We start from the raw sequence: 23,220 nt of genomic DNA on the forward strand, positions 1-23,220 counted from the left end.
CTTTTGTTCGTGATTTTTGTATGCTGATCATGTTTACGGACTATCAAAGCGTGCAAATAGTTTGCGAGCTTGACCGGTTCGACATTTCACTGATACGATTATTAGTGCCGTATATTTGTAGTGAGTGGTTATTTGCGTCTAAGAAGTTGATTATTCAAACTGTTAGTTTAATTTATAGACGTAGTTTCGCATGTCTATCCGTGGACCGGTTTCCGGCGATTCCTAACAATTTTCGACGTTTGATTTTGTTAGTAACTTAATCCTAACTTGAATCTACTATATCGAGCTGGGTGTGTGAGCAACATGGCTCAACGTGTGATTAGTCGAGTTTTGCAGGTAATCATAATTGGCAGAGAAACTATTAGTTAATCGATAAACATCATTTGTACGCCCATGCAACTGTTTTAACAACAAAAAGTCGTCTCATTCATAGCAGCGTTGTAGTTCTTGTGGATTTGAAAATAGTGTATGGAATACGAAGCGGTCTGTTGGTTTAGTGTATAGCATGTTTTTTTGTGCAACTCTTTACAAAACAAACGTAGAAACCTGACTAATTATACATCCGTCTGTCATTGTTGGAGGAAGAAGTAGGAGCATACCTGCCAACTCTCACGCATTGGGTGTGAGACTCGCGCAATTGCCACATGCCTCACGCTTGTGTCACGATTGCCCCTTTTACCCAAGCAAACCTGTTTTTTGCCCCAATCTTCAAGTAATAATCATATACTTACTACTATATATAACAACTATACATATACTATCATATACTAAACAACTATGTATAAACCTATTTGTGGCGTTCTCATCTATCAATAACCTCCACGACATGTGGTTTCCATATGGAGATATAAGTATTATCTTTCGCTGTGGTGTTTTTATACGCTATGAAAATTTACCCCACTTATCAAATCCTCGCGTTTTCATTGCCCCAAAATAGACTCTCATTCCTTTCCCCACTCCAGGGTTGGCAGGTCTGACTGTAGGAGAATTTTAATTGCAATTGCTATAACGTCTGTTTTCGCTTCAGGCTATTAAAATATTATATTTAAATGTGGAAGACGTTCCTGGTCAACCGCTTACTTTCTTGTTTTCTCAGAAGACTATAGATTGACTTGTTGGGATTTTTCATGCTAATTCTAACTCTTAATTTTTTAACAAAAACTAGTAACTTGTAGAACGTCTGCATAGTTTCTCAGTAACAATGAGCGTCAAAGCTAGTTCACTCGTGATTATTTTTATGTAATACTTGCAGGTATGTACAATGTTTGATGAATAATTTAGGCTTTTGTTTATTGCAGTCAATTAGTATAACAATCCTCTATTATCATTTTCCTTCAATTAATTTACAGGTGTATTTTGTTATTGCTGGGAAAGTTTTTGTTGTTGATGTATAATAACATGGTACATTGCTGTAGAAACGATTTTATGGAGCAGCTCCAGCTGTAGCAAAAGGTCCAGCCAAGCCTGTACTCGCAGCAGAGGTTCTGGTAAGTATTATTTTAGATTGCGTGTTGTTAATTAATCCTGTTTTTAAGATCTGGTTTACCTCGCTATTGATCATTTAGGATGAGTTGTTCTGCAATATTCTGCTGCGCTGGATTGAAAAAAAATTTTACAGTTTTTTTTTCAGAGATGGTACTTGCTCTCCAGTTGATGATACAATTAAATATGATAACAATTTAGCGAAAGACTCTAGCTTGATACAGGAATTGAGACTTCGCTTTAATTGTGTGTGACTATCTATTTGTGCTCTAGCAGTTATGCATTGGATCTTTGTTACAACCTAGTTACAACCTAATGTAATTAGTATTAGCTTTTCTGTTAGTTGCCAAAGAGCAGTGCGTATTTTATCACTAATGGTTTGTTCCACAGAAGTTTGATGTCTAGTCGAAATCCTTGTATTTATAGCAGCTTGCTGTCAACGGTTAGCAGGCCTTAGTTGATAGCTGGTCACAAAGTTAGAAACTAGTTTTAAACTTGCTTTAGGTTGACAAGACGAGCAATGGAGTGTCAGTAGCCACACAAGACAGTCACTCTTCCCTTGCCAGGGTTGTGCTCGCTGTCAAGGCTGGCAGCAGGTATGAGGAGCCACACCAGAGGGGGGCAGCACATTGTCTGCGTGTCATTTCAGATCTTACTCAAAAGGAGGTCAGGACATTCAGGCTCACTCGTGAGCTATCACAAATGGCAGCCAACATCAGGTGAGATATTTATTTATCGTTTCATAGGCTGTTCGTCCTTTTAGTTTTGCTTGTAATGCTAGCTGTTTATTACCCTACAGCATGAAATTATTCGCGAAGTTAAACTCCGCGATAATTGCCTTTTCACACATATTCGCGGACAAATTTATTCGCGGATAAAGACAATCGCGAACAAATTAATCCATGAATGCGGCTAGCAATAGAGTAAAATCTTCACATGCTTATACCACGTAAATAGATTTCTATTTAGCTGGGAAATTTATGTCGATCATGCTAAACTATAAATTTTTGGCTGCATTCAGAGGTTTTCATGGATATTCATTAATTTGGAAGCTTTTGGTGAACAGACAACTTGCGGTAAATTATGAGTTTTTTCAACGTAAAAACTGCAGAAGAGATTTTTGCGATGACGATGCCATTCCGAATAACTTGTGACAACCTTAAATTTTGTAAAATAGTGTGATTCATTGGCAATGAACTTAGCTCCACTATTATTAAATCCATCGAATAATTTCACCCTGTAGGGTAAATATCATAGCAACTACCGGTGATACCATAGTGAATATCATAGCAACTACCAACAGGTGATACCATAGTGAATATCATAGCAACTACCAACAGGTGATACCATAGTGAATATCATAGCAACTACCAACAGGTGATACCATAGTGAATATCATAACAACCACCAACAGGTGATACCATAGTGAATATCATAGCAACTGCCAACAGGTGATACCACAGTGAATATCAGCAACTACCAACAGGTGATACCATAGTGAATATCATAGCAACTACCAACAGGTGATACCATAGTGAATATCATAGTAACTACCAACAGGTGATACCACAGTGAATATCATAGCACATTTTTTAATCTTCGAGCTTAGGTTGAAAAATTAAAGGAATTTTCATGATGGGTTTTGATATATCAGTGCTCAAAGTGACAGTATTACGATGATGATGATGAAATAGACGTGTCAGGACAATAGACATGGTTTTATTGAATGTGAGAAGTATATTTGTGAAAATATTTCGACGATTAAGTTTGCATGAAAGTGTAAACAGAAGCCATCTTGTTCAGCTACGTCCCATTTGAGCCATTTTGGAAATGGATTCTAATCTACGACATTTCCGTGATGGCTGCGAATAACGGTTCGCTTTGGACCTTTTAAGAGCTTTTAATCACATTTCCACATATTTTGCACCTACAGCACAGCAGAGTAAGACATGGTGAATCTTTTGATACCAAATAACTGTAATGTGAATTTTGTTGCAAGTCAACCTTTAAACAGATTTTTCTCCAGTTAGAGTTATATTAGAATATAATCAACTGTTTACTTGCAATTGTTAGCCAAGGTTTGTTAACCAGTGTTACTTGCAATTATTAGCCAAGGTTTGTTAACCAGTGTTACTTGCAATTGTTAGCCAAGGTTTGTTAACCAGTGTTACTTGCAATTATTAGCCAAGGTTTGTTAACCAGTGTTACTTGCAATTATTAGCCAAGGTTTGTTAACCAGTGTTACTTGCAATTGTTAGCCAAGGTTTGTTAACCAGTGTTACTTGCAATTGTTAGCCAAGGTTTGTTAACCAGTGTTACTTGCAATTGTTAGCCAAGGTTTGTTAACCAGTGTTACTTGCAATTGTTAGCCAAGGTTTGTTAACCAGTGTTACTTGCAATTGTTAGCCAAGGTTTGTTAACCAGTGTTACTTGCAATTGTTAGCCAAGGTTTGTTAACCAGTGTTACTTGCAATTGTTAGCCAAGGTTTGTTAACCAGTGTTACTTGCAATTGTTAGCCAAGGTTTGTTAACCAGTGTTACTTGCAATTGTTAGCCAAGGTTTGTTAACCAGTGTTACTTGCAATTGTTAGCCAAGGTTTGTTAACCAGTGTTACTTGCAATTGTTAGCCAAGGTTTGTTAACCAGTGTTACTTGCAATTGTTAGCCAAGGTTTGTTAACCAGTGTTAGTTTAGGTAGTTTTAATCATAGTTGCACCAAGTAAAGAAGAGGGCAGATAATTTCCTAGTTTGGCCAGTTTAGTTGTCTCTTGTACAGTGAAAAAGATCAGTCCTTATGCTTGAGCACCCAATTGTAACCTGATATATTACACTTGAGAAGTATTAAATATCACTAAATCATTTTGGTTTGTCTCCTTTTTGAGTTATTAGTGTCATTGTTTTGGCGATCAACAACATCGATATCTTGTTGCTTTAGTGAAAGGTTCAATCGTATTCCAATACACACGAAAGGGTTTGGTGAAGGGTTTGTACACATGTTTATTATCGCAACTCATAAAGCCTAATGGTTAGCACAAAATATTAACAGTAGCAGATAACATTACATAGGGCAGTTAAAATTAGGGTTTTTTCTGTGTAATTTTAATCAAATACCGGGCTTTATCAACATTTTCAAGTCGTGAAGATTGACAAATAGATATTTGTGAAATATCGACCGTTATGTAATTATATTAAATTCAATAATTTTTTCAACTAGATTATCTAAAATGTCCATTAAAAATTCTTATTCATGAAAGCAGAACATGCATTAATAGGCTTTAGACACATGGCTTCCAAAAATAGCTGATTTTTGAGAGCAATTTTTAAAATTTTCAATTTTTGTGAAGGGAGAATTTCTTCCTAGCGCACTCCACAAGATGAGGTGCACAAGCTGATTGATATAATTATATAATCATCGTTCAAAAGTTTATGAGAGAATGTAAAAATACTGCGCCGAATTTTTTCAAGTTTTTTTACCTTTTTTCGTAATTATTTGCCATGTTAGGTAAACAAAACTTGTAGCATAACGACTAGATAGGAAAATTGTATTAGAATGGCAGCCAACAGATATACTTGTCTTGCATTTGTCTTACGTGTGCACATTGGCTAATCATCGACGTTGACATCGTGCAACATAAGCCTACATCTGTGTTTCATGACCTACATCTGTGTTTCATGACCTACATCTGTGTTTCATGGCCTACATGTGTGTTTCATGGCCTACATGTTAGCCTGTCTTGACAAACTGTTGTTTTTTGCGGAGTTGTCTCCCGTCGAGCGGGCGATCAACACAACAGCTTGTCACAAGACGTACTGCACCTGATGCATCAGCTGCACTTATAGAGAGTTGTTCTCTTCCGTCTATGCGGCTTGGTTGCGATATTATGTCGGTCGCTCCATTGGTAATCATAACGGATTTCGCGCAAAATTTATGTAGAAAAAAATAAGATTACGTTTAACCAAAGACTGTTGGTTGTTTACAACTCTGTTGTAAACTTTAGTAGAACTTATGAATAAAATAAATTGAAAATAAAATCCATAAGAACAAATAAAACTGACTGATACAAATATAGAAATTAAACTGACTGAGCGCACAAATAACGACATGTTTAGTCGCTGTTGTTGCCTAAGTTCTCAAGTTCTACTAAAGTTTACCACAGAGACTTGTCGCTGGTTAAACGTTGTAATCTTATTTTTTGCTACATAAAATTTTGCGCGCAATCCGTTATGATTACCAATGGAGCGACCGACATAACATCGCAACCAAGCCGCATAGACGGAAGAGAACAACTCTCTATAAGTGCAGCTGATGCATCAGGTGCAGTACGTCTTGTGACAAGATGTTGTGTTGCTCGCCCGCTCGACGGGGACAACTCCGCAAACCAACAGTTTGCCAAGACATGCTACCTACATGTGTGTTTCATGGCCTACACGTATGTTTCATGGCCTACATGTGTGTTTCATGGCCTACATCTGTATTTCATGGCATACATCCGTGTTTCATGGCCTACATCTGTGTTTCCTGACCTACATCTGTATTTCATGACCTACATCTGTATTTATTGGCCTACATGTGTGTTTCATGGCCTACATGTGTGTTTCATGGCCTACATCTGTGTTTCATTACCTACATCTGGGTTTTAGCAAAAATATGACATCCTTATGTCACAATGTGGAGTTTGGTTCCATCAACAAAACTATTCTTTGTTGTAACCTCAACATTTTCGCTCAAAAAGCTAAATATCATGATTATATTATTATAATTATATATACATAATTTTAAAACATTGTCTGTTAACCTTTGACACAATTGATGATAAGGCTATTTCAGCGATATTTAAGTTTGTTTTTACCTGTGATATCAAATATTCAGTTATTTCTGATCTCTTTAAAAGCTCAACATCAGCCCTAACGTGAGCGTGAGATTCACTGCGGAGTTCTCAGAGTTTATTGCATTCCACGTGTTGTTTCTTTTCTATTCATTGTGACAGCACATTCTTGTTACAAATTGGGCACAGACTTTTCAGCACATAATAACATTAACCATTGAACACATGCTATGGTATTCACATTAAAGAGGCTTCTACCTGATCGAATCGCCAGTTTTTTAACTCAGCTTTTGAGGATTCTGCTAGTGATATTCTCAGATAGTCTGTTTATTCTCATGAAATTTTTCATGAGCAGGCAATTCCTGTTAATCAGTGATGAGCCATGATTTTTTGGCAGAAGCAACGGTTAACCCTCTAATTCCTAATACATCATTACATTTCACAATACACATGTTACAGTGTTACCACATCGAGAGAGCACATCTTCTACACCCTCGAAGTGCCCAAGGACAATGTCGGGTCAGCATTGCCTTTTCTTACTGGAATGGCATTTAGCCCGTCTTTTCGGCCATGGGAGATTTCAGACACAATGCCCAAGATGGAGTATGAACTTCTCTGTCTCACTGAGCAGCCGGAAAAACGTGAGAATTTATAGTTCTTGTGTAGAACATTCAGAACATGTAGAGCTAGTCAGATCAAACACGAATTTGAATTTTTTCTATGAATACATTGATTTTAAGTTGACTATAGAGCGGGTATGAGTTTCATCATTAAGTGGGTGTGGCCATTGAGTGGGCGTGGCCAGTGGGTGGTGGGGGCCATCGAGTAGGTGTGGCTATTGAGCGGGTGGGGGCAAATGTCAACATAGTTAATTTTCAGTTCATCTCAACTAATTTGTCACTAAATTGTAGGTGTGGTGGAAAATGCCCACGATGTGGCATTCAGGTCTTGTGGATTGGGCCGTTCCATCTATTCCCCCGTATTCCAGATGTCAGAGTTCTCTCCAGATATGCTCATGGAGTATGTAGGAAAGAACTTCACTGCAGATCGTGTTAGCTTTTCTGGCATGGGAGTTGATCGAGGCGCCCTCCTGGATCTAGTTGGAGGTCTCAAGCTTCAGTCTTCCTCACTGAAAAACCCACCTGCTCAATATTTCGGTGGGGAGAGTCGAGAGAGCAGTGAGCAGCTGAGTGCTTTTACTGTACTGGCAGGTGAAGGGGCAAGGTGAGTGACAGTTGACACTAAGATGCTGAAAGTAGGGTGATGGCAGGTGAACTGGCAAGGTGAGTGAGAGTTGACAGTAGGGTTCTACCAAGTAAAGGGGCAAGATTCACAGTTGACTGAAGGGTGAAGGCGGGTGAACTGGCAAGGAGAGTCACAGTTGACATTTGGGTGATGTTGGGTGAACTGGCACAGTTGGTGACAGTTGACAGAAGGGTGATGGCAGGTGAACTGGCAAGGTTAGTGACAGTTCATGGAAGGGTGATGGCAGGTGAACTGGCAAGGTTAGTGACAGTTGACAGCAGATGAACAGTGCAGTAGCATAAAGCAAGCCGATTTCTCTGTTTATGGGGCCCAATTTAACCAAACACGCTTCATTGGCTTCCCATTTAGGATTGTTTTACATCAAAATTGCATTTCCCATTAGAAATTTTTACCTACACTAACAAATCATCTTTTATTGTATTATTGGTTATTGCATTACTGCCCTATGGTTGTATGCATTATATTGCTGCCATGTAATTGTATGCATTATATTGCTGCCATATAATTGTATACATTATATTGCTGCCATGTAATTGTATGCATTATATTGCTGCCATATAATTGTATGCATTATATTGCTGCCATGTAATTGTATACATTAAATTTCTTACATGTATTGGTTATTACGAAAAATCGTCAACGACAACGGGGGCAATTTGAATGTTTCAACCCGTTTTCTATTCAACATCTTTGACCAATTCTGCCTGTCTCGTAAGACCAATTCTGCCTCGTAAGCGTACAAGCATTTTTTTTATCTAAAGTACGTTTTTTAAGTTCCGGTTTACGGTAAAATGATTAAAATCCACCTTGCATTTTGAATAATTATTACAATTTGGGGAAGGTTTCTACTAAAATGGTGCCAACGAGTCAAACATTGCATGCTAAGTGCTGTAAACCTTAGATAACTACATTTATGTCTCTTCCGGAATATTCCATATATTAGTTTTTGCTACGCCTTGTTTTTATTGCAGCTCAACTGGGGAGGACATGTGGGCCTTCGCCGCTCTTGAACAGCTCCTGGGGAGTGGGCCTCAGATCAAATGGTCATCCAACACTACATCCAACAGGTTGAACGCCGCAATCAGTCAGAAGACGCAGGAGCCATTTAGCGTAAGGCCCTAATCGATGTTCTCAATCCCCTTAATTAGACAAGGTAGTAGTGGTAGCTCAGCTAACTAAGTAACAACATTCATCGTAACAACATCGTTCAACGACTTCACCGTTATATATTATATATATATTATATATCATCTTTCATTAGCTATGTCTTTTACTTCTCATTTTCATCGTTCCATGCTTCAAATGGGTTACAGCTTCTAGTCTAAGCTTCAAACCATAGAAACTGTAAAATCTGGATGTACCCCGGTGGCATTTCGTCTCGCTAAATTTGTGTGAAGGTTCTTGTTGTGAGTGTACTATTTGACATCATAGAAATGCTCACTCCTGATGGATTTGAGTCAATAGTACGTGGCTAAGCTCTCCCTGGCGAGAGTAAAAAAATTTTAACACCCGTTAGCGCACAACCACACTTGTCTCTGCTACAAAACGTTATGAAACTCACCACTGTTTCCGCTTTACTTTTTGCCTTTACATTTACTCTTACATGTCAAGGTCGGGCTGCTTCTTAGACTTGACTCTTCTAGCTTCAAAAAGGTTTACTAGGCTTACAAGGTTTACAAGGCTTTACTAGAAGCGCCTGTCATTTTTGCTACCTCTGTCATAGAACCCTAACTATACATAGAAGTAAATTCTTTTGATGTCTTGTAATAGCAATAAGGAACACAAAAATAAGATCAGGCATCTTGGTTGAGTTAGTGCATGCAACTAGTTGACTACTCGTGGATTGAAAAGTGACCCTGACCCGAATGTGATTCTACTTTGACAAGTTTTGCTTTGAAGTACATATCACGAATCTTGGAAAGATCTAATGCAACCAGAATTGTCAAAATGATAAGGTGTGCATTTGTCGGCATTGGACAACTCCAAACCCATATGAAGCATGGAAACACAATGTTTGTCCCTGTTTAGGCCATTTCAGAATGTGTTGAATCACTGCAGAGTGTCTTCAACTGTATGAAATCTTAAAGCCTACTCAGTATTGGTGTCTTTTGTGATTCAATTTGAATTTGAATTTTTGAAACCCCAATTTTGAATTGTACATCTGCATACCGGCTGTCGTGCCTTCCTTACTACTATTTTTCATCTTCAGTTATTCACTTCATAAAACCCATGCGACATCAACATTAATCTGTGTTTATTCGCAATCACACTGCTGTTAAAATGAAAACTCTCTTTCTCAATTATAGCGTCATTGTCATAAATTAATGAGATTTAAGGTAGGGCCACACGTATCGTGTAATTTCAACTAATCTGGGAAATTCCATTCGTACGAAATTTCTGACCTGCCACACGGAGTTTCCCCATCATGGATTCGTACGAAACTAACTTTCAACTAGCCAATCAGAACGCGGTGATAAATTGAAGCCGATTCCGTTTCTCTCACTCTTATTTTTTTCTGGATATGCGCCAAAGAAAACGACCTTCAACATTCAACTAACCTTTTCAACCGACCAATCAAACAACGATTCGTAGGAATTTCTGACGTTTCGTCCAATTCAGGATTCGTTCATCGTGCGCAACCAACGATGGACGAATTCGTCCAAATGTCAATTCGTACTAATCGTTTCGTTCAAATTTCGCCCATTTCGTGAGAATTTTGTCTCGTGTGGCCCTACCTTTAGCCGATGTTATTCTCCGGTCATGCTTTACTCTTTGATTGCGCCAGAAGTTATAGTTGTATAGAATCATTTTACTGAAATTTCCAAAGCTTTCAATTTAGATCGTCTGTGGTAAAACTATGATGTTACTCCGATATTACTATGATGTTACTCCGATATTACTATGATGTTACTCCGATATTACTATGATGTTACTCCGATATTACTATGATGTTACTCCGATATTACTATGATGTTACTCCGATATTACTATGATGTTACTCCGATATTACTATGATGTTACTCCGATATTACTATGTTGTTACTCCGATATTACTATGAGGTTACTCCAATATTACTCCGATATTACTATGATGTTACTCCGATATTACTATGATATTACTCCGATATTACTATGTTATTACTCCGATATTACTATGCTGTTCTCAAACCCTATTCACTGTATTACTTTTTGCTACCTTTCAGCAAGCTGTTGTTTTTGCTTTTTCACTCTTCTGTCCGCAAATGTTCCTCTAGAAATTTAGGCGTCAACTCAGTGCATTTCAATATTATGAGCGTTAAGAAGTAGCATAGAGTATGGCATGTGATATCCAGTAGGAACGGAAGACTACACATACAATAACCTCAGTTAGATCTTTTTCAATAAATACTTATTTTAGGTTCAGTCGTTCAATGTCAACTACTCCGACAGTGGGCTGTTTGGCATCACAGCTGTGACAGTGCCGGAGAGTAGTGAGCTCGTTATCAAGACAGCAGCTGATCAGCTAAAGGAATTGGCCTCCAAATCAGTTGACGCAGCAAGCTTACAGGCTGCCAAGTGAGTCAGCTGTTAGCAGTAGTAGTCACATTTTACTATCAAGTTCAGCGGCTGTTTTTGGTGCCGTATTGATGGTCACTGTCATTGTGCTTCTATTGAGAAAGACTTCACAACTAACACTTGGAAGTTTAATGGAAGACTAAAAAGAATAGCTGTGTCAATGGAACTAAGATTGTAAAAACCTTATGTCATATGTTTAATGTCTCTCACACGGATGACCAAACTCATAAATGACTGCAGGCTTATGTAGTGGTTTTTAATATAAAAACGCCAACATCATGTAAAAGCAGATAACTCTTAAGACCACTTTTGCTATTGGATGGCTAGAAAACTACTAGTCTAACAAACTGATCTACTAGTATGTACAAATCTGAGTCTTAGTTTACTACAATTACTCGCAACACTTAGAACCTCACAGTAGTCCTGTTCTCTACAAAATTCATAGAGAGAGTAGAGAACCATAAGACTTTAGTTTAACAGTACTTTGTTCCCATAGATCTATTATATGCTTGTCTGACTTGATTTGAAATGTATTCTAAATTCTTTCGGTCTGCTGACCACTGGTAACTTGGTTACAGCTAACTTAGTAGGGTGGAAAAACTCCTTACATTGAGACTATGGAAGTCTGAATAGGATCTTTCACTTCAGTTGTTCATAAAATGCGTTGCATCATTTGTTCATATGTTTGACTTCATTTCTCTATAAAATGTTCCATATCACTTGTCCATAGAATGTTCCATATCACTGGTCCATAGAATGTTCCATATCACTCATTCATAGAATGTTCCATATCACTCGTCCATAGAATGTTCCATATCATTCGTCCATACAATGCTGAATATGAAGAACATCGTGGTTAGGATTTCATTGGTCGGTTTTACTTTCAGAAACCGAGTCAAGGCAACAGTAGCCTTCCAGAATGAGTGCCCAAGTGACGCGATGGTCTCCAGAGCCGTAGAACTGCTAAATACTGGTAAACTAGCAGACACGACAAGCACAATGGCTGCTATTGACAGCGTAACGGCATCCGCTGTTCAAAATGTAAGAGGTTTTAATCAATTCATTTGCATTAATAAGAGGGAGTTGCTCTCCCCATTTGAACGCACGCAGTACATTTGAAAGTTGGTGCACGTGTTTCCTAATCCGTTCCCTACTTGTTGGAGTTGCCTATCATAAGCGCTGGTCAGTTTATTGCTCAAATTTATAGGCCATTCTGTTATGTCTAATGTCACATTGAAAGACTTCATTGATACAGTCTTACCTCGTATGTTAATTTACTCGTGTCTCAAGGCACTATTTTTTATATAAAATAACTATATAGAAATTAATTTGTTACCATGCTATGAAAAACAACATAAAGCAGGGTATTACAATAGCAAAATATGTGTTTAATAATTATTATTTGTAATTCAGTACTTATGTTAACAAAGTAAAAAATACCTATTTGTTGTTAAAATCTGCAATAAAATGCAACATTACTGTGTACACTACTGTAAGTTTTTACCTCCGAGACAGATGTGGTGGCTAACGGTGGTGGGAAAGAGACTTAATAACAACACATTCGATACACTAAACCCTTGCAATGCTACGTAACAAAAACGTTGAATATAACTTAAAGGTTGACTTGCAACAAAATTCACATTACAGTTATTTGATATGAAAAGATTCACCATGTCTTACTCTGTTGTGTTGTAGGTGTAAAATATGTGGGAATGTGATTACAAGCTCTTAAAAGCTCAAAAACGAACAGTTAATTGCAGCCACACGAGACCGCCGTAGTTTGGATTCTCTTTCCAAAACAGCTCAAATGTGACGTAGTTGTTACAAGATGGTTTCCGTTTACACTTTCATGCAACCTTATTCGTCGAAATATTTCACAAATATACTTCACGCATTCAATAAAACCATGTCTATTGTTCTTACGCGTCTGTTTTATCATCATTTTAATGCTGTGGCTTTTATCAGTGATATCTTATAACTTACCGTAAAAATTCGGTTAATTTTTTAGCCTTAGCTTGAAGGAGTACATATCATTGTCTGATAATCATGACGAGCCTGTTGGTCATTTGTGATAATCGAAAAGTGCTGCAGAAATTATTTGCGAAGTATTGGGTCACATGATCAGATTACGACTTGTTGATTAGACCAAACCGAAACAAAACTGTAAAGTAGCGAGCATCTATATTTGATACGAGGTCTTCGGTAAAACCCGATGTGTTTGTCATAAACTAGTGCTACGATACGTTTTATATTGAGCTTTTTATTGCCCTTTCAATTCACGTGAGAACATCACGTGACAAGACAATAACCAAATTTCATGACTACGTCAGAGAAATAAAGAGATTCCAATTTACGGCGGCTTTTCGTTTTTGAGCTTTTAAGAGCTTGTAATCACATTTCCACATATGTGGCACCTACAACACAACAGGGTAAGATATGGTGAATCTTCTGATACCAAATAACTGTAATGTGAATTTGGTTGCAAGTCAACCTTTAAATAAATTTATCTTACTAAACACACACTTGAAAACTAAGTTTTAATCTTTTACTAAACTTCAATTTTGTCGTATTAATTTTTTACTCTCCGCTTCCGGTTTGTTGCTTTTTGTCTCGCGTTCACCATAACTTTTAGTCAACCTTATAAAACTTTTTTCAAACTGATTCGAGGAGACAGACCGAGCGACACTGCTCTCGAATGTGCAGCCATCAGCGTTTGTTCCACAACAAATCACTATGCCTTTTTAGGTATCCCGACTGAGATGAAATCAGCTTAGATTGTATTATCAACAAGCATTTAATACTTCATATTAACCAGTACAAAGGTTAATGTTGAAAGATTACTGCAATATACTTTGAGTAGAAACCAGAAGTGTTCTTATTAACTTTGAATGTTTTGTTGTGAACCAGTATAAATTTTAGCATTCAATATAATCTTAGATCAATTAGAATGAGCACTCAGGTAGCTCTTTGTAGTTTTATTATCATTCCTGGTCTTGGTAGGAGTTTAGTGCCCTTTCTTTGGAATACTTTCTCTAGAAGAATTTCTTGCTTTTTGATCGCTAGTAGCATTGAAGTTCTGCTGCCCGAATTTTTTATGATGTGAAGAAGTTAAAAATAGGGTTGTTTGACAAATGCAGTTCGAGGCTGTTTAATAGAAGCAATTTATCATTGGGCTTATCTGCTCATTGAGCAGTAGTGTACACAGTCACTTCTCAACTTACGAATGACTTAAGTTTCGAACAGCCGTTCATTAAACGAATTTGTCCTTAAGTTGTGTTAAGTTATTTTGTACGGAGCGCATGTTCAAGTATTATATAAGTATGTTTAAGGCTTGGATAAGTAACCTATATTAGTTTGCACTGCATTTAAATAAGACTAAATAATAATAAAACAATATGCTCTTTAGTGGTGTGTACAAGCTTCTTTATTATTGCCACTTTTAGTTCAATTGAAATGGCTTGCCTCTTTTAGTTCAAATGATATGTTTTGCCTCTTTTTTACACTTTCTCTATCCCTAGAAGCCTTTCACTTTTCACCAACCGTATTGAATAATGAATGCACAAAATATTAAACGTTAAAATTAAGTAATTTTATGTAAACTATTAAAATCTAATTATATTAAATTTTTGACACACGCACAACACCGTTCCTATCTATTGTTGTTCGTAACACGAATGCTCGCGAGTAGGGTAATATTTATGGTTATATTCCCTTTAGTTCTAACCCTTAACTCTTCATTTTATTGCTGGGCTGACTGATGGCTGCCCTATAACCAAGGATTTGTTTTAAGTAAAGCATGCTATTTGTCCTACGCTTTCATGTTATACACAAGAAATAATCATTACCGATAGCCGGTGCTGACAGCCCTGCTCTACCAAATTTGTACAGCACAACGATGTGTATTACAAACTGTGTGCTTAACAGGTTGTAAATAAGTTCTTGCAATTTACCAATCGTTTTCATCTAACAGCCTGACTTAGATTTAAGGCAGACTATTTAATATTTAATTTATAGCATGATTTGTAAATACATGTAATATAATAATATAACTAATATTATATCTTTGACAAAGATTGAGATTTACGTGGCAATAGCTCAGCTGATCTTTGATATAGAGAGCTGTTGTGAGCTATAACTACCCTTTGCTATAGAGAGCTGTTGTGAGCTATAACTACCCTTTGCTATAGAGAGCTGTTGTGAGCTATAACCACCCTTTGCTATAGAGAGCTGTTGTGAGCTATAACTACGTTTTGCTATAGACAGCTGTCATCTGTCATGAGTACCCTTCTATGTTGCCTCTTAACTGTCCATATTGTTACTCTTTGACCTTCTCTATTTGCAGGCTGCCAAGAAAGTTCTGTCTAGTAGGATAAGCATGGCTTCTATCGGTGAAATACACAACGTCCCATATGTAGATCAGCTATAGGATCTCTAGCTTTCAGAATAGTTGCACTGCAGGCCAAGGCAGTGGCCGTAACATGGTGTTGCTCAAACCTTAAAACAGCATGGAAGCATTGAACTGCACACACTAGACATAGTAATATATTGTCTGATTGAGTAATATTAACTGTGTTCTCAAAGTGTTTGTGAATCCTTGTCATACAAAGGCTATTAATTTTCTGTTTTTTGTAAAATAAATAATTTATATATGTTATGTCTAAGATATCTTTATGCCTGAGAGACATCTCTGTTTGTGATAGCTTTAATATTTGCCTCTAGTTTTTGTCGAGGTGTGATCAAACCACAACTCTTACCTGCATTCCTAAAAAACTGGCAAAACAGCCTGCAAAGGTGACTTGACAGCTGAAAGCAAGTGCATACAAGTGTCATTACTGACACTATCTGCTTGACAGTTCTTATCAAAGGCCTGGTATTCATTGAAAACGTGGTGAATGACTTCTGTATTGGTTACACAGCAGATAACATGTCACCAGGTATATTGTGAAGTCCAATCATCAAATTATATGAACACCATTTGGAAACATGGATGAAACAAGGAAGCATATAATCATGGATGACTGTATTGGAATGTAAACACCTGTATATAATCATAATGGCTTCAAACGTATTGCGTAGTTGTCAAAAGGCACCAAGGGTAAAAGGTGTAATGAGTGCTGACAGTATCGACTCCTATAGAGCCTATACATACGTGACAGAAAACAGCACTGCTTTAGTAGAGCACTAACTTTTAGAACACCGACATAGTAAAATATAGAACAGATTAAAAGATATTTCTCGGCCTTACTCGAAGTGGCGAAAAAAAATGGTTACAAATTTCCAGAGCTAGCAGAAACTATGTTATCCTGTAATATATATCAGCGTAGGAGATCATAGAAATATAGACGAGTCAGAATACACCAGATAAACCAATACACGATAAAATAATGGCAAGTCAAAGAAGAATATGTGTGTCTATATTCTAAAAGCAAATTTGATCTTGAGCGAATAGAGGGAGGTGATTAGAGCATAAACTCTAGCTCCCACTTCTGCGTGTCCTTGTCTTCGCACTTCTGCAGTTTGACTGTCTTACTAGCAGACAGTTTGTCTGCGTCAAGACATGAACCACTACTACGATGCTTCACTCTCTTTTCAGACTTGTCATAATCCCAAAGCATACTACTCGGCATATTTTGACCTACAGGGCATGGTTCGAGTCTCACTGTCGCCCCGGGGCCACCTGCAGAAGATAAGCAGCCCTCCTCCCGTCTCAAAGCACCATCATGGCTCATAGAGAAAACTTCACTAGCGCTTTTGCCTCCCTGGCATGGATAGACACTAACCTCAAAGGTGGTCTTCTCGTCTTTGCCGAGAGTGTCCAGACAGAGATTGGTGGAAGGGTTGCGCAGCTACATGTAAACATGTCCATAATATGAATCAGTGGCATGCAATGTAACTGCGTCTTACCTAAACACTAGAGGACAGCCGTTAAAAATCATCAAATAGATTAGCTACAACATGTACTATCGTTACCGATGATGCACAACTCACCATCCCATGTCCGATTACATTCTCATCTGGGATGAATTTCTCAGGGTAGACATTTTCAAGGTACCACTTGAAACTCTTGCATTTTAAGTGTTCTCTCAGTTCCACCCTCTCAGTGATGTCTCCAGCATCAACTGACTATAAACATTTCAACACATGAGTTGAAACCGGTGGTATTAACTCATATCTCAGTAGACATGTATAGCAGTAGAGAGAAACTTTCTCATCAACAGTCTCACCAAAATGTGATAAAATATTGTTGTGCCTGACATAGTAAAATAACATAGTAAAAGTTGGCCAAAAGGGCTATTTAATGAGATTTGCTCACCGCCAGGTCATGTCGATGCATATAGAAGAGCCTCTTGTACTCGTCCATCCAGACCTCTGCCAGTCTCTTCGAATTAATGCCATGCGTATCTTTGTTGCCTGGTAACAGTGAGGGATAAAACTATACAAGTCAGAGGGTATGTAGTCGTGAATAGAGTACAAGATAACAAAATATTAGACAACAGAAAATGTGCCGTGATGGGTAAAGCCGACATACCAGGGAATGTGTAAGGATGACTTGACCTGAATATGTGTCCAACTCTTGAGCAAGGAATAAACTCAAGGGAGCCCCCACACATCCAAACCTGCAAGCAGGTAGGTCCACAAGCTACATAGGAAACTCTATGACACCAAAAACGAAGTAACGTTGCATGGCAAGGAAGGCGTAGTGTTAGTATGGTGAGCACTACGTAAAGGAACAGAGCATGGTACATAATGCGTAGAATTTACCCTAAAAGATATTTCTAGATTTTCTCCGCCCCAGACATCCATGCCGGGGTCATAACCTCCTATCTCCCAAAAGTACTTCCTGTCGGCAGCAAACAAACCTCCTGCCATAGTTGGAGATCTACAGAGACCAGCATCATCATAACAGGTGATTATCACAGTATCTCATTTAGCAAAATCAACGAATGTCGGAAAAAGTTGAAATGATAGGAATGCAAGTGCGAACGAGCAAAAACTGGCACCTGGCATCAAACAGAAGACAACCCTTCATCCCTGGCACAGCAAAGTATATATCTAGCGTGCACCTAGTTACAACTAGCTGCTGCAAACAACTACCACATCCAGCTACTACTACCAGCTACCACAAACAGCTGCCACAAACAGCTTCCACAACCAGCTCCCACATCTAGCTACCACTAGTTCTGGGATGATATTACGATATTTCGGTATACCGTCGATACCACTTTCTGATACCGACCGTACCAAGTGATTTCTGCCCATATCGAAATATCGGATATCATCGATATTTGACGATATCGACGATAATATATATATTCTACTCGATTTGATACCCGATTCTTCAAAGAATTATACTGGTACATGGATTAATTAAGAAGTTGTTCTCCCGTGGCAGCTTTTACTGACAGAAAAGACAACTCCAAATAACATACCCGATATTTCGATATATTGGTGGTTGGCTACACCATCATATCGAAACAAATTTTTGATATCATCCCAGCACCAGCTACCACAACCAGCTACCCCGAACTGCCACAAGCAACTGCCCAACTAACCTAATGTAGTCTGCCTTGGACTCGCGCCTTTTCATTTCCCTGTCAAATGTTTGATGCCAGGTGAAGTGAAGACTCCACGTAAAGCCCCCAACAGCCTCACCACCATTTAATGAATAAAACAACGTCTTGTCATCAATGGCATCGATCATAGGACAAAGTATAGCCGAGCGTTTCTCCTTAATCCTCGCAAGTAAAGGCTCAATCCTGCAAGCACATGGGGACATGACACAGCACTAAGGCTAAGGTTTCATTTTTATGTCCTCTCATCGCGGCCCACGACGATCCGGAAGCTTAGCGCGAGATTTGTCGAGTTGGAAAGCCTACTATGCGCAGTTTTAGAGACACCGTAATAATGCTTTTATAAAAACAAGCCAAATCGCACAAGTTTTGTAGTGATTTTCCAGCAACGTTGGCATATTTGAGCATGGGTTGCGACTCTGATCGACAAAGGGGCGGGGAAATGCACAGGCTAAATCACCTTATGTAGTCTGTGATGGAAGTACGGCGCGCCCGTTCCTCCGGAGGCATTGGACGCCAGGAAAAATGTAGGGACCACCAGAAGCCACCCCGTGCCTCCATACCTATGTAGCCATAGTGCAAAGACTGGTCACTAATCACATCTATCATTGGACATAGAATCGCTGACCGTTTCTCCTTTATACGAGCAAGTAGTGGTTCCAACCTGACAATTGAAGAATGCATTAGACCATGCTTAGGGAGTGCATAGAAATTTCAAAGTCTTTCATAATAATAAAAATGCCAAATAAATATACATACAACAGCGAATCGTATGTGATTATGCATGATATCCTGTTATGCGCCATCACATGCTACCACATCAAGCAGCATACCAGAATACATGACCATGGAAAATGGCAGATTACAGTGCTTGCTATACAAAGTATTGTCACACAGTGTCAAGTAGAGTACCTTCACACAATGCCAAATAAAGTATTGTTATATACACTGATGTTGCATGCTACGAAATTTCATCGTATTTTTCATCGTAGCATATAAATGGTTTCAAACGTCGCATACTTAATTCTTTGAAGCGATTCAAACCTCCGATTCAAGGGAGCGTATTTTTGAATTGCAGTATTGCAGTAAATTGTAGTATTGCATAAATCTTTCCGGTCGAATTTTCATCGTAGTCAGTGGTGAAGTCCTTACAGCATCCCTACGCAGCTATGTTTTCAACGCACATGTTTTAAAAATATTTAAACACATGTATTTTAAAATGGCAAAACACGTAAATATTTCATAAATTTTAAAACACAATATTTTAAAATTTCAAAATGTGTGGGAAATTTTAGGTGAAATTTTTTAGGTTATTTGTGGTGAACGCTTTGTTCTCAGACGAGTTAGTTATCACAATGCTCAACCTAGTTGTCACGTTAAACATTTTTTCAAAAATAGATGGCGGAAGGGACAAGAATACGACTATGTACAACCAACTGGCAAATGTCGTAAATAAGCATTGTAAATTAGAAGAGGACGATTGACATTTGGCCTTGGAAGCATTTAAATAGTGTCAGCCGCGATATAAAATATGCGCCCCGTTGTAGCTAAAAGCGCAACAGGGTAATATAGAAAATGTGGAGTTGTGCGCCAATTTCTTTGTAGCACGTAAACTCGTCAGCTATGAATAATGTAACTATGCCCTTCTTATTCCTACGATTAAAACCACAACTTCGAAGCTCAAAAGTTCGAAAAATGTAACACTAGAGATAGTGTCAAAGAGAGTACTTTCACAAAATACCAGATAGAGTATTGTTATATGCCAGCACTCATCAGGTCATTATAGATGTTTGTTTTTTGTGTTCATAATTTCTCCTTTCAAAGCTAAATTGACTCCACATTCATGGCTGCCAGGAAAATTACTTAAACTGGGAATGATCAGCCGCGAAAAGATGAACACAAACTTTAGAGCTATCCATAGAAACACTCCTCAGCTTTTACACAGGACAATAAACAAAGATAATGATAATTCTCACAATATTACAAACTCGGGTTCCATTTTTCAAAATAGCCGATCAAGTGCAAATGGCTCCTGTATAAACCTTCCTAAAGCATACAGCTGCAATAAAAATACTTGCTAATAAATTCAACAACATTGAAGTAGTGTGATTATACGTTGAACTGTAGATAGCCCAAGCTGGTACAAACATATAACCGCATAAAGATGAATGGTGCTCACAGCGACTCACAGTTTTTACCTGCACCTTTTCATAAAAAATAAAAACTTCCATCTGAAAGATTTTGTCGGGATATTAATAATTATGAAGTGCTAAGAAATAGTTTCTGTCACGTGAATTCACAAAGAAACAGTTGTTGCTAATTCGAAAGTGCTAGAAAATACTCAGTACTAGCTGAGCGGTTCAAGCAAGCACTTTTTGCTATCTGAAGTATTAGTAAGTATTTATTCCCCTCTGTAAGTGAAAGATCATCTTACCATCCCTCGCCAGCCTCGCAGTGAGAATCCAGAAATATAAGAACATCTCCTGTGGCTGCCTCAGCTCCAGCGATTCTTGCTCGAATAAGTCCACTCCTAGCCTTAGTTCTTACATATTTAACTACTCCATCTGGCCACTCACTCTTCACATATTCCTTCACTCTTTCACATTCTTCTTTACAGCCGAGTTCCTCTGCAAGAATATACCGCCTCAGTCTCAATGCTTGGCATTGTAATCAGCTTTTCAGATAAAAACTGTTAGCATAATTCCGAAGGAGCTAGGAATTTCCAAGGAGCTAGGAATTTCCAAGGAGCTTTTATAAACAGACTTAAATAGGTTTATAAGGAAAATTTACATGCTCGGTGTAAGTGCCATAGTCGTGAAAACCTCACCTCTGTCACTAAAATCATCCAGTAAGACAACCTCATGAAGATGTTCTGGAGGAGACCTGTTAACCACACTGTGTACAGTTCTCATCAACGCTGACCATGCTTCATTGTGAAATATAATAACAACACTTGCAGTGGGCAAATCTTTGGGATAGGTCAACTTTTTGCATCTACAAAAACTCAGCCATTAAAGCAAAGTGCTTATGATAAATAACTATTGTTAACAAGTTGCAATGCACGACAAAAATAGGTAACTAAGTAGTGTCCTATTAATAGGCAATCTATGATTTGACATAGCAAATAATATATTTTTTAATGTTGTTAAAGTGCACCTCAATTACAATAAAAATCATCCTTGCAAATAAAAACGCTTGTGAGGTCTGGGACCCTTTTTTAGTCAAACACATATCTCAAATTGAATTTATACAAAGAAGAGCCGTGAGATTTATATGTAATTTGAAAGGAGTTGCTAGCGTAACGGAAGCTCGAGAGAATATCCAGTTGGAAGTTTTAGAGATCAGAAGAAAACGAGCAAGACTCAACCTTTTAATAAACATTTTATCTAATAGCACACACTCAGCGCTAATTGAAAGTTTTAATTTTTTAATGTCCCAACCACACCAGTATGACACCAGATCATCTCGGTCTAACGCTCCAAAGGCAATCGCCTGCAACACAAACACATATTTTAACAGCTTCATTCCACGAACTTCTCGGGATATTAGATTGGGAGATCATTAGAACAGGAAAGTTTTATTAATTGATGTTTTAAATTCACTTGTTCAAATAGATAAATTTTTATTCTTATACAATCTATGCAAACGGTCTCCACTTCCTCCTTTTGAGGTCTCGAGACTCTTTTTAATCAGAATCAGAATCAGAATCCGAAGCAGTCATAAAAAATCAATTATGCATTTTTATCATAGTTTGTAGTTTCATAATTCGCACATTTCCAACTACAGGCATAGTAAACTAAGATGCATAATGCAGTTTGTCATAGTTACAGTAAGACAAAACGTTGTATCCAAAGTTCAGCACCCATATCAATCAACTTCAGTTTTAGACTGCAATTTTTCTATTACAATGCAGAAATTATTTAACATCAACCCATTTAGAATGCAATCGCTCAAGTTTTGTAAACAAATTATGATCAAATTAAAAGCTGATGGCTTAATTTGTTCTGTAAAAACTTACGCAGGATCGCGAATATCGGACAGAGTTCTGTTAAGTGCTATTCGATTGCTTGCAATAATATTGAATGCTTCTTTTTTGAATAAACTGTCTGCCAGCGCTTTGTCTTTTCCGGTTAGCGTCACTGCACCACCGCGCTCTCCAGGTGATCCAACATTCACCTGATTTCTTAGTTCATATCTTTTATATCTATAGGCATCTTTTGTTTTGCCTTCTGAATGATGTTGACTATTTTCATGAGGCTTCATTCCTTGGTCATCATTGTTAATTTCCATCAACGAAGTATACCAAACTCTATAAACGGTCAAGATCAAAAGGCAACACCCTGCCAAATGAGTGTTGGTCCAGCCTTTTCTTCTTAGCCATTTAGGTATCATGCCTAAAAATATATATGATTTGGAAGTCGTCTAAGAAGAAAACTACTCTGAGCCTACTGTCTAGCTAAAAATCATGTTTGAGCGTTACACCCATAAACCGTGGACAATGTCGCTGGGTAATAAAAAGC

At 37.9% G+C, this 23,220-nt stretch overlaps 2 protein-coding genes across 3 annotated transcripts; one reads left to right on the forward strand and one right to left on the reverse strand.

Annotated features, from left to right (window-relative positions):
* Window positions 1-198: 198 nt before the first annotated feature.
* On the forward strand, window positions 199-15,811 carry LOC137387443 (cytochrome b-c1 complex subunit 2, mitochondrial-like). The gene is made up of 9 exons (XM_068073869.1): window positions 199-336; window positions 1,416-1,487; window positions 1,987-2,201; window positions 6,768-6,949; window positions 7,220-7,532; window positions 8,546-8,684; window positions 10,972-11,129; window positions 12,017-12,170; window positions 15,472-15,811. Exons 1-9 carry the CDS (start codon window positions 304-306, stop codon window positions 15,553-15,555), a joined length of 1,350 nt encoding a protein of 449 aa, XP_067929970.1. The 5' UTR covers window positions 199-303; the 3' UTR covers window positions 15,556-15,811.
* A 323-nt stretch (window positions 15,812-16,134) lies between these two features.
* Window positions 16,135-23,215, reverse strand: LOC137388755 (probable N-acetylgalactosaminyltransferase 9). 2 transcript variants are annotated; one of them, XM_068075208.1, is made up of 9 exons: window positions 22,719-23,215; window positions 21,528-21,694; window positions 21,135-21,327; window positions 18,683-18,886; window positions 17,892-18,009; window positions 17,659-17,746; window positions 17,443-17,540; window positions 17,118-17,252; window positions 16,135-16,975 (listed from the first exon to the last, which is right to left on the reverse strand). In XM_068075208.1, the coding sequence occupies exons 1-9, from the start codon at window positions 23,090-23,092 to the stop codon at window positions 16,589-16,591; spliced, it is 1,764 nt and encodes a 587-aa protein (XP_067931309.1). In that variant the 5' UTR covers window positions 23,093-23,215; the 3' UTR covers window positions 16,135-16,588. The 2 variants fall into 2 exon arrangements, with proteins under 2 accessions (XP_067931309.1, XP_067931308.1); XM_068075207.1 differs by lacking the exon at window positions 18,683-18,886 and adding an exon at window positions 19,161-19,364.
* Window positions 23,216-23,220: the final 5 nt, after the last annotated feature.

Source organism: Watersipora subatra, chromosome 2, assembly GCF_963576615.1.
Source record: "Watersipora subatra chromosome 2, tzWatSuba1.1, whole genome shotgun sequence".
NCBI lineage: Eukaryota > Metazoa > Bryozoa > Gymnolaemata > Cheilostomatida > Watersiporidae > Watersipora > Watersipora subatra.

Bases quoted from the DNA above. Each gene is read 5' to 3' on its own strand.
- LOC137387443 (XM_068073869.1), top strand. From the start codon at position 304: ATGGCTCAACGTGTGATTAGTCGAGTTTTGCAG. The intron at 337-1,415 runs GTAATCATAATT...ACATTGCTGTAG, and splicing joins TGATTAGTCGAGTTTTGCAG to AAACGATTTTATGGAGCAGC. The intron at 11,130-12,016 runs GTGAGTCAGCTG...TTTTACTTTCAG, and splicing joins GCAAGCTTACAGGCTGCCAA to AAACCGAGTCAAGGCAACAG.
- LOC137388755 (XM_068075208.1), bottom strand. From the start codon at position 23,092: ATGATACCTAAATGGCTAAGAAGAAAAGGCTGGACCAACACTCATTTG. The intron at 17,541-17,658 runs GTATGTCGGCTT...CACTGTTACCAG, and splicing joins TCATCCTTACACATTCCCTG to GCAACAAAGATACGCATGGC. The intron at 16,976-17,117 runs GTGAGTTGTGCA...GTTTACATGTAG, and splicing joins ATGTAATCGGACATGGGATG to CTGCGCAACCCTTCCACCAA.